Raw genomic sequence first — 17,121 nt, 5'->3', positions numbered from 1 at the left:
ATCAGGTCTCCCCGATTCAGACGCGTCACCCACAGACAGAAGCTCTCCGTCCTCAGGTTCTGCATATTATGACGCAGTATCAGACATAGCTCTTACAGCATCTACGCGCTCTGTATCTCGTCTAACCCCAGAGCTATCGCGCTTGCCTCTCAATTCAGGCAATCTGGATAATACCTCTGACAGGGTATTATTCATGATTGCAGCCATGTCCTGCAAAGTAATCGCTATGGGCGTCCCTGATGTACTTGGCGCCATATTAGCGTGCGTCCCTTGAGCGGGAGGCGAAGGGTCCGACACGTGGGGAGAGTTAGTCGGCATAACTTCCCCCTCGACAGACCCCTCTGGTGACAATTCTTTTATAGATAAAGACTGATCTTTACTGTTTAAGGTGAAATCAATACATTTAGTACACATTCTCCTATGGGGCTCCACCATGGCTTTTAAACATAATGAACAAGTATCCTCTGTTTCAGACATGTTTGTACAGACTAGCAATGAGACTAGCAAGCTTGGAAAACACTTTAAAGCAAGTTAACAAGCAATATAAAAAACGTTACTGTGCCTTTAAGAGAATCAAATTTTGACAAAATTTGAAATAACAGTGAAAAAAGGCAGTTACACTAACAAAAACAGTGTATGTAACAAGTCAGCAGAGCATTGCACCCACTTGCAAATGGATGATTAACCCTTTAATAACAAAAACAGAATAATAAATGACAAAAACGTTTTTTAAACACAGTCACAACAACTGCCACAGTCTACTGTGATTGTTACCCTCCTCAAACACGACTTTGAAGCCTTTTGAGCCCTTCAGAGATGTTCTGGATCATGCAGGAAGAAGCTGAATGTCTCTGTCAGTATTTTTATCTGCACAGAAAAGCACTAAAATAGGCCCTTCCCACTCATATTGCAACAGTGGAAAGCCTCAGGAACTGTTACTAGGCAAAAATCAAACCAGCCATGTGGAAAAAAACTAGGCCCCAATAAGTTTTGTCACCAAACATATATAAAAATGATTAAACATGCCAGCAAACGTTTTATATTACACTTTTATAAGAGTATGTATCTCTATTAATAAGCCTGATACCATTTAAGGCTTTACTTACATTAATAAGCCTGATACCATTTAAGGCTTTACTTACATTAATCCGGTATCAGCAGCATTTTCTAGCAAATTCCATCCCTAGAAAAATATTAACTGTACATACCTTATTGCACGCCATTCCCTCTCTGAAGTTACCTCACTCCTCAGAATATGTGAGAACAGCAATGGATCTTAGTTACTTCTGCTAAGATCATAGAAATCACAGGCAGATTCTTCTTCTAATGCTGCCTGAGATGAAACAGTACACTCTGGTACCATTTAAAAATAAACTTTTGATTGAAGTTAAAAAACTAACTATAATACACCACTCTCCTCTTACTACGTCCATCTTTGTTGAGAGTTGCAAGAGAATGACTGGATATGGCAGTGAGGGGAGGAGCTATATAGCAGCTCTGCTGTTGTAAGGGTTACAAGTTGTTATGTTCACTTTAACTGTGCCTTTAAGGTGCTCCCTATAAAAGAGCACCTCCTACTACCACACCTTGCTGGCTAATTGAAGTTGATTCCTATCCATTTGACTTCATACTACTTGCTCCTCTCTGAAGTGATGTTACAATTGAGCTTCTTCAGCTTGTTCCAGCCTTGCCTCTTCAGTGATTTTACTATTTTGGCACAAGTCACCGTTTATCAAACTAACCTTGCTATTCCCATCAGAATCCTGTGAGCAGCTATATCATCTAATCTGCCTTGGACGCACTCTCTAGCCGCAACCCAGCTGATCCCTGCACAAGTTCCTGAGCGCTTCTGCTTACTCGCTCTCAGCGTGTATATTGCGCTGACGTCATCAGCTACAGCCGGTCAGCTCTCCCTCACAGAGACGCAGCAGGTAGCAGCGTGTGTATGAGAAACGCTCCTCCAAACACAGGATTCAGGTCTGATTCACAGTTACTCTTAGCAAAGTACTTATTTACTCAATGCTTATATTATTATGCATATACTATACCGTTAGCTTTGTATTCTACTACTAAAGTAATAACTTACATCTGTTGATACTACAATTACCTACTTGGCTCCTTATGCATAATAACTGACTTGAAATTGCCTTTTAAGTGAATAGTAACTTAAGCCTCGTTATTTATTATTCACTAGGATTTGGCAGAGATTAACTTTACATCTGAGGAACTATCTGATATTCCTCCTTGCTGTTCCTTAGATGTAACATTCATAACTTTTTATGTCATATCTTTGCTGAACTTTTACAGCTGTGGGTGATCCTCTTGCAACTTCCTGTTGGGAAGGAGAATATCCCACAAGTAATGGATGATCCGTGGACTGGATACACTTAACAAGAGAAAAACTAATTCCATTGTTAGTATTTCTTTAGCTAGCAAACAGATTTGTTTACGTTTTATTCCTCAGATAAACACCTTGTCCAGTATTTGTCTCTCCTTCACATACAGAAATGCAGGAAACATCTCATACAAAGATATAGCAAACTTTTCTTTTCTAGACTCTTGTGCTAATAGATGTAATAAGATATCATCACTTGAGAGAAAATCTTTAAAGAAACAGGCCCGAGATGAGGCATTAGGTTGGATACACACAAATTTATCTTGTCATTGGCCTACCAGATGTGATCAGCTATCTGGCCAATAGTTCATTGCTGCCCTGGAACTGACTTTAACTATGTGTTCAACCCCATTTTGCAAGCTATGTGCAAGCAATAGTGCAATAATAAAATGATCTAACATATTAAAACATTTGCTTTTTGCACTTTTATGTCCCGTTAAACAGATAATTTTTTTTATAGAACACTTAAAATTTTGAGCGTTGAGGGAAGTCTTACAGAAAAAGTGAAACCTCAAATTTGCATCACATTACCCAGTCACTTGTAATGCTTGGTTATTTAATATGTGCCCGTGAGCAGGCAAATTTGCCCCTTTAAGGGTGCACGTTAAGAAAGAGTCTCACTTGTAATCTAGTCCTACATTTTTAAAAGCCACAGAGTCCGCTGAATGGAAAAACAAACAAACAATGCATACAAATGCCCCTTTAGGGGCAATGGATAGTTTAAGTTTATTAGTGTTATTTTTTTTTTAATTTTGGGGGGTTTGATGGGTGGGGGGTTTTACTGTTAGGGGGACTTTGTTTATTTTTAATGTAAAAGAGCTGATTTCTTTAGAGCAATGCCCTACAAAAAGCCATTTAAAGGGCTATTGATAGTTTAGTATTAGATTAGGCAGTGTTTTTAATTTGGGGGGATTTTTTAATTTTATTGGGGTATTAGTTTAGGTTCAATTTTATTATTTTGGATAGCCTTGTTTATTTTTTTTCTGTATTTTTACTTTTTTATTTTTTGTAGCTTGAGGTGTTTCATTTTTAACACACAGACTGCCCTCTGGGCAGGCTTATCAACTAGTGAAAAATAAAGCTGATGCAAAAAAAAAACTAAAGAAGCGGGCAACAAACAGCTGTTACTCAAAAACATATTTTAACACAGGAGAAGCAGTTAATAAGAAGACAACAAACTCCTCTAACTGTGGCAGCAGCAGGTAAAGCACATGATAAAAGTTTTAAAGAACAAAAAAAGCGGTGCTACGGGATATGGATAAAAAGTCCAGAGACACTTTATTGGTCACTTCCACAGCATGGTAAGATAAAACAAAACACTTGCAAGTGTGTGATAAAAGTTACCAAAGAAAAAATCATCTTTTTTTCTTCTTAAATAAATATTTCTGCAAAAACTAAATCACTGCATTTTGGGGGAAAATATTAATTAAAAATTGAACAGTAGTTTATATTATGGAAATAAGTTCTTTATCTTTTTTTTCATAAATATTGCATCTCTTTAAAGTGATAAGTTTTACCCCAAGGCTTCAATATTTATATATCATCCATAATCAATTAGGATATGTGGTCAGATCAGCAAATCAACTGCTGCATTGATTGTGTAACTGCTGGCTGTGGGGAGTTTGTTACCTTAGAATTATTGATAGGGAAAAATAATGTGTCTGTTTTCTTATAATTTATTTCTGCATCACAATCAAGAATAAATAACAAGACACATGAATAAATAAACTAATAAATAAAATACATTTACAAATAACCACAAAAAAATCAACACACTTCCATGTATTTGTAACACAAATAGAAACTATAGTACTAGGAAAAAGTCTACTAAAGAATTAAATGCAGAAGAGAATACATGCACTTTTTAGGTCTATTTTTAATAATAATATTTATGTTTGTTATGGGGTAAAAGCCTTTCAAAGTGGGGACTTATTCTTTCATTAATCAAACAATATGTGGTCTATTACTAAACACAAACAAAATATACATACATGTATATAATGAGATCTTAACTTTAATGGACATCTAAGAAAATTAAGTAACGTGAAGTAAAAATAAAGCAGCAAAATTAAAATTTTAAGTGTCTCAAATAAAATCTTAATAATATAATAATAAAATATACACATGCTTTGAGTTGATTGAAAGAAAACGGGAAACTGTGAAAACACAAAATTTACTGAGTGCTACAGATTGCCTCATTACGCTCTAAACAAACCTTAATTCAGATATTATATTTGTAATATAAAAATATGCCACAAATATTTACCTTGTTATCAGTAAATTCATCAGTTGTACTTTCCTCCATAGTGCTAGTTTCCCCAAGGGATGAGCAAGCTGTCTGGGTTGATTTTAAAATCACTTGTCCTAAGCTCTCAGAAGATTCGATTTCAGAATCACTGAGTTTTAAAAGAGAAAAATCATTTTATGCATTATATTTTATAAAATAAATATACATACACCTTTGCATGTATAGTAGATATTTTTTACAAGACAAAAGTAACACTTTTCTCCTAAATAATAAAACTATATTGTATTGCACATGGTACAGAAATTTGGAAAAAGGAAACTCAAATAAACAGACATGTAAATGAATAACTGGAAAAACATTATTTATGTAAGAACTTTCATATTGGCAAGAGTCCATAAGCTAGTGACGTATGGGATATGCAATCCTACCAGGAGGGGCAAAGTTTCTCAAACCTCAAATGCCTATAAATACAGCCCTCACCACACCCACAATTCAGTTTAATGAACAGCCAAGTAGTGGGGTGATAAAATAAGGAGTAGAAAAGCATACAAAAAGAGGAACTGGAAAAATAACTGTGCTTTTATACAAAAACCATAACCACCATAAAAAGGGTGGGCCTCATGGACTCTTGCCAATATGAAATAAATGCATTTATCAGGTAAGTTCTTACATAAATTATCTTTTCTTTCATGTAATTGGCAAGTGTCCATGAGCTAGTGACGTATGGGATAGAAATACCCAAGATGTGGAAGTCCACAGAAGAGTCACTAGAAAGGGAGGGATTAAATAACAACAGCTATTTCCACTGATAAATTAAATCCACACAATAAACAGGTTTTCCTTGAAAACACTTAAATCAAAAGCAGTAGAATCAAACTGAAACAGCTGCCTGAAGAACTTTTTCTACCAAAGACTGCTTCAGAAGAAGCAAATACATCAAAATGATAAAAACAATAAAAGTATACAAAGACCAAATTACTGATTTGCAAATTTGATCAACCTAAGATTCATTCTGAAAAAGCCCAAGAAATGGCGACTGAACTTAGACTGAGCTGTAAAACTCTGAGGCGGAGCCTGCCCTGCCTCGAAATAAGCCTTGAAAAACAAAAGCTTTAATCAGGATGCCAAATAAATGGCAGAAGCTTCCTAACCTTTACTGGAACCAGAAAAACAGCAGATAGACTAGAAGTCTTCTAAAATCCTAGTAACTTCGATATAGAATTATAAAGCTCTTACCACATCCAAAGGATGTAAAGAACTCTCAAAGAATTCTTTAGGATTAGGACACAAAGAAGGAACAACAATTTCTCTACTAATGTTGTTTAAATTCACAACCTTAGGAAAAAAAAGAAGTCCACAAAACAACTTATCTAGATAAAAAAATCAGATAAGGAGACACACAAGAGAGAGCTGATAAATCAGAAACTCTTGTAGCAGAAGATATAGTCAAAAGAAACAACACTTTCCACGAAAATAGATCATCTTCAAACCAAATAAGACTACAAAAAGGAGAAATTAATAAATGAACAGGCTTGATACCTCTATGACTAAACACTAATCAATTTCCATACCCCCAACTTAGTAATTTGAGATCCTGATGGAAAAATAGCCCCTAGAACAAGAGGGCTGGCCAAAGAGAAAGTGGTCAAGGATGGCAACTTGGACATCTGAACAAGATCCACATACCAAACCTGTAAGGCCATGCTGATGCTATCAGAAACACATGACACTGTTCCAATATGATCTTGGAAATCACCTTTGGAGGAAAAAAAACAGAAGCGGAAGGATGTAGTCAGGTTGCAAAACCAAGACACTGCTAATGCATCCACCATCTCCACCTGAGGATCCCTGGACCTGAAAAGGTACCTGGGAAATTGAGAAGACACATCTGTATAGAGACACCACTCTCCCGGATGTAAAGACTGACGGCTGAGATAATCCACCTCCCAAATGTCTAAAATCGTAGAAAATAGACAGGAGATTAATCCCATCTAAGAACGTATTCAAGATACTTCTTAAAGGGACACTGAACCCAAATTTTTCTTTCGTAATTCAGATAGAGCATGCCATTTTAAGCAACTTTCTAATTTACTCCTATTATCAAATTTTATTCATTCTCTTTGTATCTTTATTTGAACTGCAAGAATGTAAGTTTAGATGCCGGCCCATTTTTAGTGAACAACCTGGGTTGTCCTTGCTGAAGTGACCCTTGACTGAGGAATCACGAAACCCTTAGATAAATTAAATCCTCTAACCATGTCTTGAAGAAACAAAACTTAGTTGATTCATGATGGATTCCACAAAAAGAAAAGTCCATATATTTGAATACCGCTCTTTCATATGTATGTATTGGGTATTTGTAAAGCGCGTCTAATCACCCGTAAGGGACTGAAGACGCTGCTCATTTAGTCGACCTCTGAAAGATGAAAGGCTGAATAGACCTCACCAAAAATTGAACCTGCAACCCTCAAGTTGCAACAGGGCTCGGCCACAGTGCATTAGCATGCTGAACTATCTGTCCGGCTTTAATAAATGAAAAGCTTAAGCTAATTCCAAGATACCATCCAAATAGGGAAGCACCACAATACCCTACTGTCTGAAGACAGAAGAAGGGCACCAAGAACCTTTGAAAAGATTCATAAAGCTGTCACGAAACCAAATAGAAAAGCGATAATTTGGTAAAGCTTAAAAAGAAAACATGAGTCGGGATGGTTTCGCAAGGGCGACACTCCCTGCATCTCCGGACTCTAACTTTCATCCATGCTCTCAGTGAAAGGTTGACAGGATTACTTAAAACTCAAGTCCCGTTTTGAAGAGTACTACCCTCCATAAGAGACTAACTTTAATCTTCTGACACTTCTCTGCCACCCTCCTGTGATGAAAGACAATGAATGACTGGGGGATGAGGGAAGTGGGGGAGGTATTTAAGCCTTTGGCTGGGGTGTCTTTGCCTCCTCCTGGTGGCCAGGTTCTGAATTCCTAAAAGTAATGAATGCAGCTGTGGACTCTTCCCGTTTAAGAAGAAAAACAAATTAATTAAAAGAAGCCCTAAAACTTCATATTGGAAGACTGTCTGTCAGTACCTAAGATTGTGGAAAGCAGTGTGCAAGAGGGAAAATTGCTTTTTGGGAGGTGTCAGGTGAAAGGGTAAACCCTACACTACAATAATTTTTCACTTGTCAGCTAACCAATTAACGCCTTAACTACCGGGAATCTCAGAAGTGTTGTGAGCAGCAGCAATTAGTGGCTTTCTAATTACCAAAAATCAATAAAGCCATGCATGTCTGCTATTTCTGAACAAAGGAGATTCAAGATACCTTTGGTTTTCTACTAATATATACTGTGTATATAAATATATATATTAATATATATATATTAATATATATATATATATATATATATATAAAAATATTTTTCATAGCTAAATCAAAAAAGTGAAGGCTCTACTTCTGTTTAAATAGTGAAAGCAAAAATTCTAAACATTATCTGGTATTTTGGGCAAGATATCTCTGAAATTCCAGACAGCTAATGGGTTAATTTAAAATGTATTATCATTGTTGACTATATAAGGATTATGATTTTAACTCTATACATTTTGCACCATTATACTAAAGGGAGATGAATGTGATATAAAAGGATATCGTGTAGGTGATCCTCAATCCCTTAAAATAAAAGAGAGAAAAAACACTAATAGTGTGATATTGTAACATAAACTTAATATTACAATGCGGAAAGGATTAGAGTTTTACTCACACTTTATGGGAGCTAATGATAAGCCCAAGTAAGGACTTTGGCTACTATACGGGTACATTGTTTTAATCAGTTGCCATCCTCTTCATAGAGTAAGTGGAAATTGTATTTTGTAACAGTTTTATACTGTAGCCCTGAATGACTGTGCTATCCAGGTTGCATTTTTTATTTACATATGTTTTAAAAGGTTTTAAATAAATAATTATATTTTGAAGCGGTTCCTGAATCTTTCAGTGTGGCTTTGCCTGACAGCCTAGGATCAGATGCAATCTTAGAGGGGCTTATGATTAGCTCCCATAAAGTGCGAGTAAAACTCTAATCCTTTCAGCATTTGTGTTGGCGTTATGCAATATCACACTGTTTTTATGTTTTCTTTTCTCCGAGACACCAGAGATCACTGAGGAGCTGAGCCTGACAGCCTTGTTCTCAGGACTGCATTTTTACCTGAGTTGATGATAGCTCAGGTTTATGCGAGTAGTCACTTGGCACTTATATATTAATATTAAGTTTATGTTACAATATCAGGATCACCAACACGATATCCTTTTATATCACATTTATTTGCATTATTATGTTTGTTTGTGATTGAAGTTATTTGTATTTATTAAAGGGAGATGAAACCCATTTTTTTTATTTCATGATTCAGAGCATGCAATTTTAAAACTATTTTCTAATTGACATCTATTATCAAATTGTCTTGTGCTCTTGGTATCTTATACTGAAAAGCAGGGATGTAAGCTTAGGAGCATGCACATGTCTGAAGCACTATATGGCAGCAGTGCTGCAAGAGCACTAGATTTCAGCACTATTTCCTGACATCTAGTGCTCCAGACACTTACCTAGGTATCTCTTCAAAAAGAATGCCATGGGAATAAAGCCAATTTGATAATAGAAGTAAATTGGAAAACGTTTTTTATAATTGAATGCTGTGTCTGAATAAAAAAAGAAAAATGTTTGGGTTCCATATCCCTTTAATGATGTGTGAGTTTTCCATTATATTTTATAGTACTGCTAGTACGTTTTTCTAATTTGACTTATATTACCAGATTTTAATACAAGTCTATGTGTAAAAGCAGCATGTGATCTTTAGTAGGTACTATTAAACAGCAATCTAAGTCATTATATTATGCAATCATATTTTCTCTAAATATAGGAGAACACGTTTATCTTTTACAAACATAGATGCCAAAGGTAAGAAAATTAGTATGAGTCACAATGCTTGATGTTTATATTAATAAAAGATGCTCCTGGTGTGCTGTGCTAAACAGACAATAGAATCAAACCCTCTATGTAGCGTTGATACAAGAGAAAACATTTTAAGCTATGTTCAATTAACGTTAGTACAATGACTGCACATAAAACATACATGAAATAATTAGTGTGGATGGTTCTTAATTTAAGGGATGTTAAACAGCTTGTAGACATCTGGTAGCAATCTGAAATGGGTCATTTAAAATGTATCTAACTAAATTAAGGGGGGAAAAACTGCTTTTCCTAGAGGATAGGCATGTCACAAGATAACTAAACGGACTTAGTAGGCTTGCCTGGAAATCCTTAGCTGTCAGTGGTGAATATGCAAAGGGCCAGCAAATTAAATCAACCTGCCAAACTGTCAATTTCAAGGCTCATGACTACATGAAAATAGCATCACTGGAAGAAATCAAGCATTGCCTTATTTTGGGCTTCCTGGCATCTATTCAACTGCTTGTACAGTTGTGGCTAATTTTGCATGCAAATTTCAGTCAATAAGCTCAGAACAAGACCTCCCAAGATATTTCAGAAGATCTGACAGCGTTTTTTTCTGAATACCAAATCGACAGTAGTTGAAATTCAATCTTCATTTGCTTGTACTTTGCATATGCACAATGTCCCCTCCACAGAGCTAAGTTAATGAGAGCCGTACCTGTCTTCACTCACATTCTCCCAACCGTCTTTGCTGAAGTTCTCAAACATACTGCTCATAACTTTGATAGACTGATTAAGAAAAGCTTGATGACGTCTCAGAGAGATCTTCTTTGTTGCCGATTGCTTAACCTTGGCTCTTACTTCCTTTTGTTTGTTTGCTTCCTTGGAAGCTAGGTTGGTCACTTTGGTTTGTTTTAGGGTATGCTGCAGAGTCCACAATTGCCTTCTCAGATCGCGATTTTCATTTCTCAGCTTATCCTCTTCTGATAACAGTCTTTTAAGGGATTTGATTTCTCTAGTTAGCTCACCCTCTTTCATCTCTAATTTATCTCTAGCTCCTTTTACTTCTTGATTTTCCAGAATTATTGTTGCTAACTTTTGCTCTCTTGCATCTGCTTCTCTTTGAAGATGCTTTATGGTTGTCTTTAGGGAAAGTTTTTCTTTGGTTAACTCCTCATTTGCTTCCTGTAATTTCCTTGTTTCCGGTTCTAATTCTTTCAACTTTTGCGACAAATGGTTAATCTAAGGTGTAAATGAGACAAGTTTAAAATCTGATTAGCCAATCCATTTAATAAACTACCTCATGTTGAACAAAAATGAGACTTCTATTGACATGCAAACATTGTTAGAATATTTCAAACATTCTGCAAAGCTAAGAAAAAAAATGGTTCAGTCGTCATTCACTAAAAAGTATGTAACAAAAATATACTGGATAATGTTATACTTTTTCATATCAATACAGCAAAAAGCCATTCCTAAACAAGTTATTAATGTATTTTAATACATGTTTTACACTAGGGTTCTCTTTTACAATGTAATAGTATACAACATTAGAAAAGATTATAAATAAAGGGATCTAGTAGTGAGTGTGCTGCATACTATAGTACATAAAATAAACAAAATACAAGGCTTTGTTTAGTTTATACGGTTAGTTTTTTTTAAATTTAAATATCATAATTGTCGTTGATCTTACTACATACTAATAAACTATCCGTTAAAGGGACACTAAACTGCTGTACACAACCTGAACAACCTATTACACAACATATAACTCTCCATGCCATTGATGTTCCTCCTGTGGCTGCAGTTCTCATCAGAGCCGTTTTATTGCTTTAACACTTCACAGGTACTAGTTGGTGAAGATCAACATTTTCACACTGGGCACCGTCATCTTTGAGCTCATGTATTCTTGCACCATGTAGCATAAGTGGTGAATAATCACAGTCTAGTGATGTTGCTGGCCTATTCATAGCTGTATTGTTTGCTTTAGGTCAGCACACACAATACACAGAGCAGTTTGTATACACAGTTCAAAAGTTACATAATATTTATTTTAAAAAAAGGCAACATTAATAAGCAATAAAGCAACTTCAAAAATGTGAAGCTCCTGCTCCGTATCATGCAAGCTAATCAGCAGTGCACAACACAGCTGTCCACTGGTCTACGAATGTGCACTCACAGAGTGCCTAACTTCCAAGATGGCGGTGCCCAGTATGAAGACACAAGTGGAAAAGTAATAGAATGGTGTTTAGTGACCAAGCGAACGGCCAGCAGTTTAATGTCCCTTTAAATGGAATCAACAATTAAACTATTGAAATTAAATTTTACAGGGACAGTTAGTTAAAATTAAACTTTCATGATTCAGATAGGGCATGCAATTTTAAACAGTTTTCCAATGTACTTTTATTATCAAGTTTGCTTTGTTCTCTTGGTTTTCTTTTTTTAAAGCTAAACCTAGGTAGGTTTATATGCTAATTTCTAAGCCCTTGAAGGCCGCCTCTTATCTAAATGCATTTTTAAAGTTTTTCACAGCTAGAGAGAGCTAGTTCATGTGTGTCATATAGATAACATTTTGTTCCCTTCTGTGCAGTTAGCACTGATTGGCTAAAATACATGTCTGTCAAAAGAACTGAAATAAGGGGGCAGTCTGTAGAGGCTTAGATACAAGGTAACCACAGAGGTAAAAAGTACATTAATATAACCGTGTTAGTTATGCAAAACTGGGGAATGAGTAATAAAGGGATTATTATTTTTTTTTTAAAAATAAAAAATCTGGAGTAGACTGTCTCTTTAGAGATATAAAATAACAACAAACTTTCTATATAAAGGACAAAGTGCCACCAATATATCTACAATTTTCTCACTCTTATTTCCTTGTAATTTTTTGCACTGACTGTATCCTGGTGACATTACCTGACTAATATATACAGGGAGTGCAGAATTATTAGGCAAGTTGTATTTTTGAGGATTAATATTATTATTGAACAACAACCATGTTCTCAATGAACCCAAAAAACTCATTAATATCAAAGCTGAATAGTTTTGGAAGTAGTTTTTAGTTTGTTTTTAGTTATAGCTATTTTAGGGGGATATCTGTGTGTGCAGGTGACTATTACTGTGCATAATTATTAGGCAACTTAATAAAAAACAAATATATACCCATTTCAATTATTTATTTTTACCAGTGAAACCAATATAACATCTCAACATTCACAAATATACATTTCTGACATTCAAAAACAAAACAAAAACAAATCAGTGACCAATATAGCCACCTTTCTTTGCAAGGACACTCAAAAGCCTGCCATCCATGGATTCTGTCAGTGTTTTGATCTGTTCACCATCAACATTGCGTGCAGCAGCAACCACAGCCTCCCAGACACTGTTCAGAGAGGTGTACTGTTTTCCCTCCTTGTAAATCTCACATTTGATGATGGACCACAGGTTCTCAATGGGGTTCAGATCAGGTGAACAAGGAGGCCATGTCATTAGATTTTCTTCTTTTATACCCTTTCTTGCCAGCCACGCTGTGGAGTACTTGGACGCGTGTGATGGAGCATTGTCCTGCATGAAAATCATGTTTTTCTTGAAGGATGCAGACTTCTTCCTGTACCACTGCTTGAAGAAGGTGTCTTCCAGAAACTTGCAGTAGGACTGGGAGTTGAGCTTGACTCCATCCTCAACCCGAAAAGGCCCCACAAGCTCATCTTTGATGATACCAGCCCAAACCAGTACTCCACCTCCACCTTGCTGGCATCTGAGTCGGACTGGAGCTCTCTGCCCTTTACCAATCCAGCCACGGGCCCATCCATCTGGCCCATCAAGACTCACTCTCATCTCATCAGTCCATAAAACCTTAGAAAAATCAGTCTTGAGATATTTCTTGGCCCAGTCTTGACGTTTCAGCTTGTGTGTCTTGTTCAGTGGTGGTCGTCTTTCAGCCTTTCTTACCTTGGCCATGTCTCTGAGTATTGCACACCTTGTGCTTTTGGGCACTCCAGTGATGTTGCAGCTCTGAAATATGGCCAAACTGGTGGCAAGTGGCATCTTGGCAGCTGCACGCTTGACTTTTCTCAGTTCATTGGTAGTTATTTTGCGCCTTGGTTTTTCCACACGCTTCTTGCGACCCTGTTGACTATTTTGAATGAAACGCTTGATTGTTCGATGATCACGCTTCAGAAGCTTTGCAATTTTAAGAGTGCTGCATCCCTCTGCAAGATATCTCACTATTTTTGACTTTTCTGAGCCTGTCAAGTCCTTCTTTTGACCCATTTTGCCAAAGGAAAGGAAGTTGCCTAATAATTATGAACACCTGATATAGGGTGTTGATGTCATTAGACCACACCCCTTCTCATTACAGAGATGCACATCACCTAATATGCTCAATTGGTAGTAGGCTTTCGAGCCTATACAGCTTGGAGTAAGACAACATGCATAAAGAGGATGATGTGGTCAAAATACTCATTTGCCTAATAATTCTGCACTCCATGTATATACTAAACAATTTTGAATGGGAAAAAAATCATACAGCCTAAAATTCATCTGACATAGAATATCCCTTAAAATTGTGAGTAGAATCCTATATAATGAAGATAATTATTATAATATATTATTGTCCCCTAAAGCTATTAGTACTTTACATTTATTTGAATGTTTTATTTTCCTCGTTTCAGAATGTTATACACAGCAAGTCAGTCAAAATGATTAAATAGAAATAGAATATGCCTTCTGGGCATAAACCCCTAAGAAGCAATGTAGCGCTTTGCATCTGCAGAGATGAAAATGTATACCTGGCATATGAAATTAGAATCACAGTATAAAGATAATACCTAAAATAAACTAGGTGACATTATAATCTCTAGAATTCAAATTATTTCAATTACTCACTCTAGCTTAAGATAAATGAATGTGAGCACTTCCTCTACTCTGTGTTATTTTAACATGATGTTTGTCATTCCATAATAACAAGATGACAGCCTTCATTACTTGGCCATATGGCATTTGATACCAGTACAAGCAATCAAATAATTTGTTCTAAATTGCAGCATTTCTTCTACGACAATCCATAGACAAAGAGAAGACACCGTGCTAATGTTTTAATATCTTGTTGAATACAGTATTTAGTGTTGATATAATTAGGCAAACTTGCTTTTCGAGTTGTGGCCTAAAGTTCTAAACTAAATCTGGTGAAGAAATGTAAGTCCGTGCACTCAAGCGTATTTTATTATTGTTCAGTAATCTGAATTATTATTTTCTTCAAAAATAAATAAATCAAACAATAAACAAACTTTACTCATCACAATCTAAGATGCATAATAATTTAGCTTGGTTGTTATGCCTGAATCTGGATACAGTGATGCTCTTTGTTTAGCAAAAAAAAAAACAACAGAAATTGAAATAGAAATCCCCAACTCTATCCTAAGGTGGCCAGATCCATAAGCTTGTGAATAACTTATAACACAAGTCTTTGCCTTAATAGGGTTCCAAGGAACTTAAGAAAGGGGGGGGGGGGGCATTTGTTGCATTCAAAAGTTATTCCTACACTGGAAATATATTTCAGGGGACAAAATTCTTAAAAACAGAATGACCAGGAATGCACTCAGACTGACTCCAATTACCTTCTTAGAAGACCTATGTTTAGTATTTGCCTGTGCTAGAAGATGTACATCTAAACAAAAAGCTGGCTATAAGAATATCTAAACCAGCTTTCCTGAGTGATCCTGAAGATAAACATAGAACATTATCCAGGAAGGACCATGTCCCTGAATCGTACCGTTCGATTTCTTTATTGACTTTGGACTATAAGATTTTTATAAAATTGTTGGCAGAGAGCCTTATGATAACGTTGTGTGCTATCTTTCCAATAAAAAAAGAAATAAAATATCAGCCACTTCTGAAAAAAGTAAATGCTTGAAACAACTGTCTGTATCCAAATAAAAAGCCATAAAAGCCCTATAACCCTGAACAGATAATGCTACAGTGTTAAAGGGACACTGAACCCAAATTTTTTCTTTCATGATTTAGATAGAGCATGAAATTTTAAGCAAGTTTCTAATTTACTCCTATTATCAATTTTTCTTCGTTCTCTTACTATCTTTATTTTAAAAGCAGGAATGTAAATCTTAGCAGCCAGCCGATTTTAGGTTCTGCACCATGGATAGCTCTTGCTTATTGGAGGCTTACATTTACCCACAATAAGCAAGCATAACCCAGGTTCTAAACCAAAAATGGGCCGGCTACTATGCATCACATTTTTTTAAATGCTTTTAAAATAAACATAGCAAGAGAACGAAGAAAAAATGATAATAGGAGTAAATTAGAAAAGTTGCTTAAAATGGCATGCTCTATCGGAATCATGAAAGAAAAAAATTTGGGTTTAGTGTCCCTTTAAGTAACACAATGGTGCTAGACACATTGGAGAAAGATGAAATGCTAAAGATAGCTTTTCCTAAAATCTGTTCAATAGAAGTGTGCTAAGGAATAAATCATTGAGGGAAAGAAGAGTACTGATAAAGTTAAAATGTATGGCATGTAATTTAAAGGGACAGTCTACACCAGAATTTATATTGTTTTAAAAGATAGATAATCCCTTTATTACCCATTCCCCAGTTTGCATAACCAACACAGTTATAATAATATACTTTTAACCTCTGTGATTATCTTGTATCTAAACCTCTGCAAACTGCCCCTTTATTTCAGTTCTTTGGACAGACTTGCAGTCTAGCCAATCAGTGCCTGCTCCCAGATAACTTCACGTGCACGAGCACAGTGCTATCTATATGAAATATGTGAACTAACACCCTCTAGTGGTGAAAAACTGTTAAAATGCATTCTGAAAAGAGGTGGCCTTCAAGGTCTAAGAAATTAGCATATGAACCTCCTAGGTTAAGCTTTCAACTAAGAATACTAAGAGAACAAAGCAAAATTGGTGATAAAAGTAAATTGGAAAATTGTTTAAAATTACATGCTCTATCTGAATCATGAAAGTTTATTTTGGCCTAGACTGTCCCTTTAACTCTCCAACAAATATTTAAAAAGGACTCCACCAGCAGCTTATCCATTAGACAAAATAAAAAGCAAAATGTATGCTTACATAATAAATTAATATTTTTCATGATGGTGAGAGTTCACGAGTCATTACGTGTTGGAATATTCCTCTAGGACCACTAGGAGGAGGCAAAAGACATCCCAGCACACCAGAGCAGGGGCGTATTATGGCCTAGGCCAACAAGGCCAGTGCCTAGGGCGACAGATTTATAGGGGCGGCACTTTTTAACACCACTACCGGTACGGTGCAATAAATATTTTTTTTTCAGCATCTCATACATTTACAGTTAGATGGTAACTTAGATAATGAATGATATTATGTATGTATGCGGGTGCGGGCTACTGAAAGCAGGCATCATATGTTAGCTCAGCTGTGTATTATGTTTGTCACTGGCTGAGGTGGGCAGAGTGTATACAGAGGAAGGGAGAGAAGCGGAGGAGCCAAGGTGAGCTAGGCCGCAGCAAGGCCTCTGTTGGAGTGTACAGCACAACCCGA

The 17,121-nt window shown here is 36.1% G+C and overlaps 1 protein-coding gene across 1 annotated transcript in view; it reads right to left on the bottom strand.

Annotated features, from left to right (window-relative positions):
- CNTLN (centlein) overlaps positions 1-17,121 on the bottom strand; it is a 969,919-nt gene that overhangs the window by 326,793 nt on the left and 626,005 nt on the right. The window contains exons 15-16 of the mRNA XM_053702639.1: positions 10,297-10,820; positions 4,662-4,791 (exon numbers count right to left, since the gene is read on the bottom strand). Of these exons, the coding sequence (XP_053558614.1) occupies positions 4,662-4,791; positions 10,297-10,820 (654 nt within the window). The remainder of the gene's footprint in view (positions 1-4,661; positions 4,792-10,296; positions 10,821-17,121) is intronic.

The sequence above is a fragment of the Bombina bombina genome, chromosome 2, assembly GCF_027579735.1.
Source record: "Bombina bombina isolate aBomBom1 chromosome 2, aBomBom1.pri, whole genome shotgun sequence".
Taxonomy (NCBI): Eukaryota; Metazoa; Chordata; class Amphibia; order Anura; family Bombinatoridae; genus Bombina; species Bombina bombina.
This window is presented reverse-complemented; position numbering and strand designations above follow the sequence as displayed.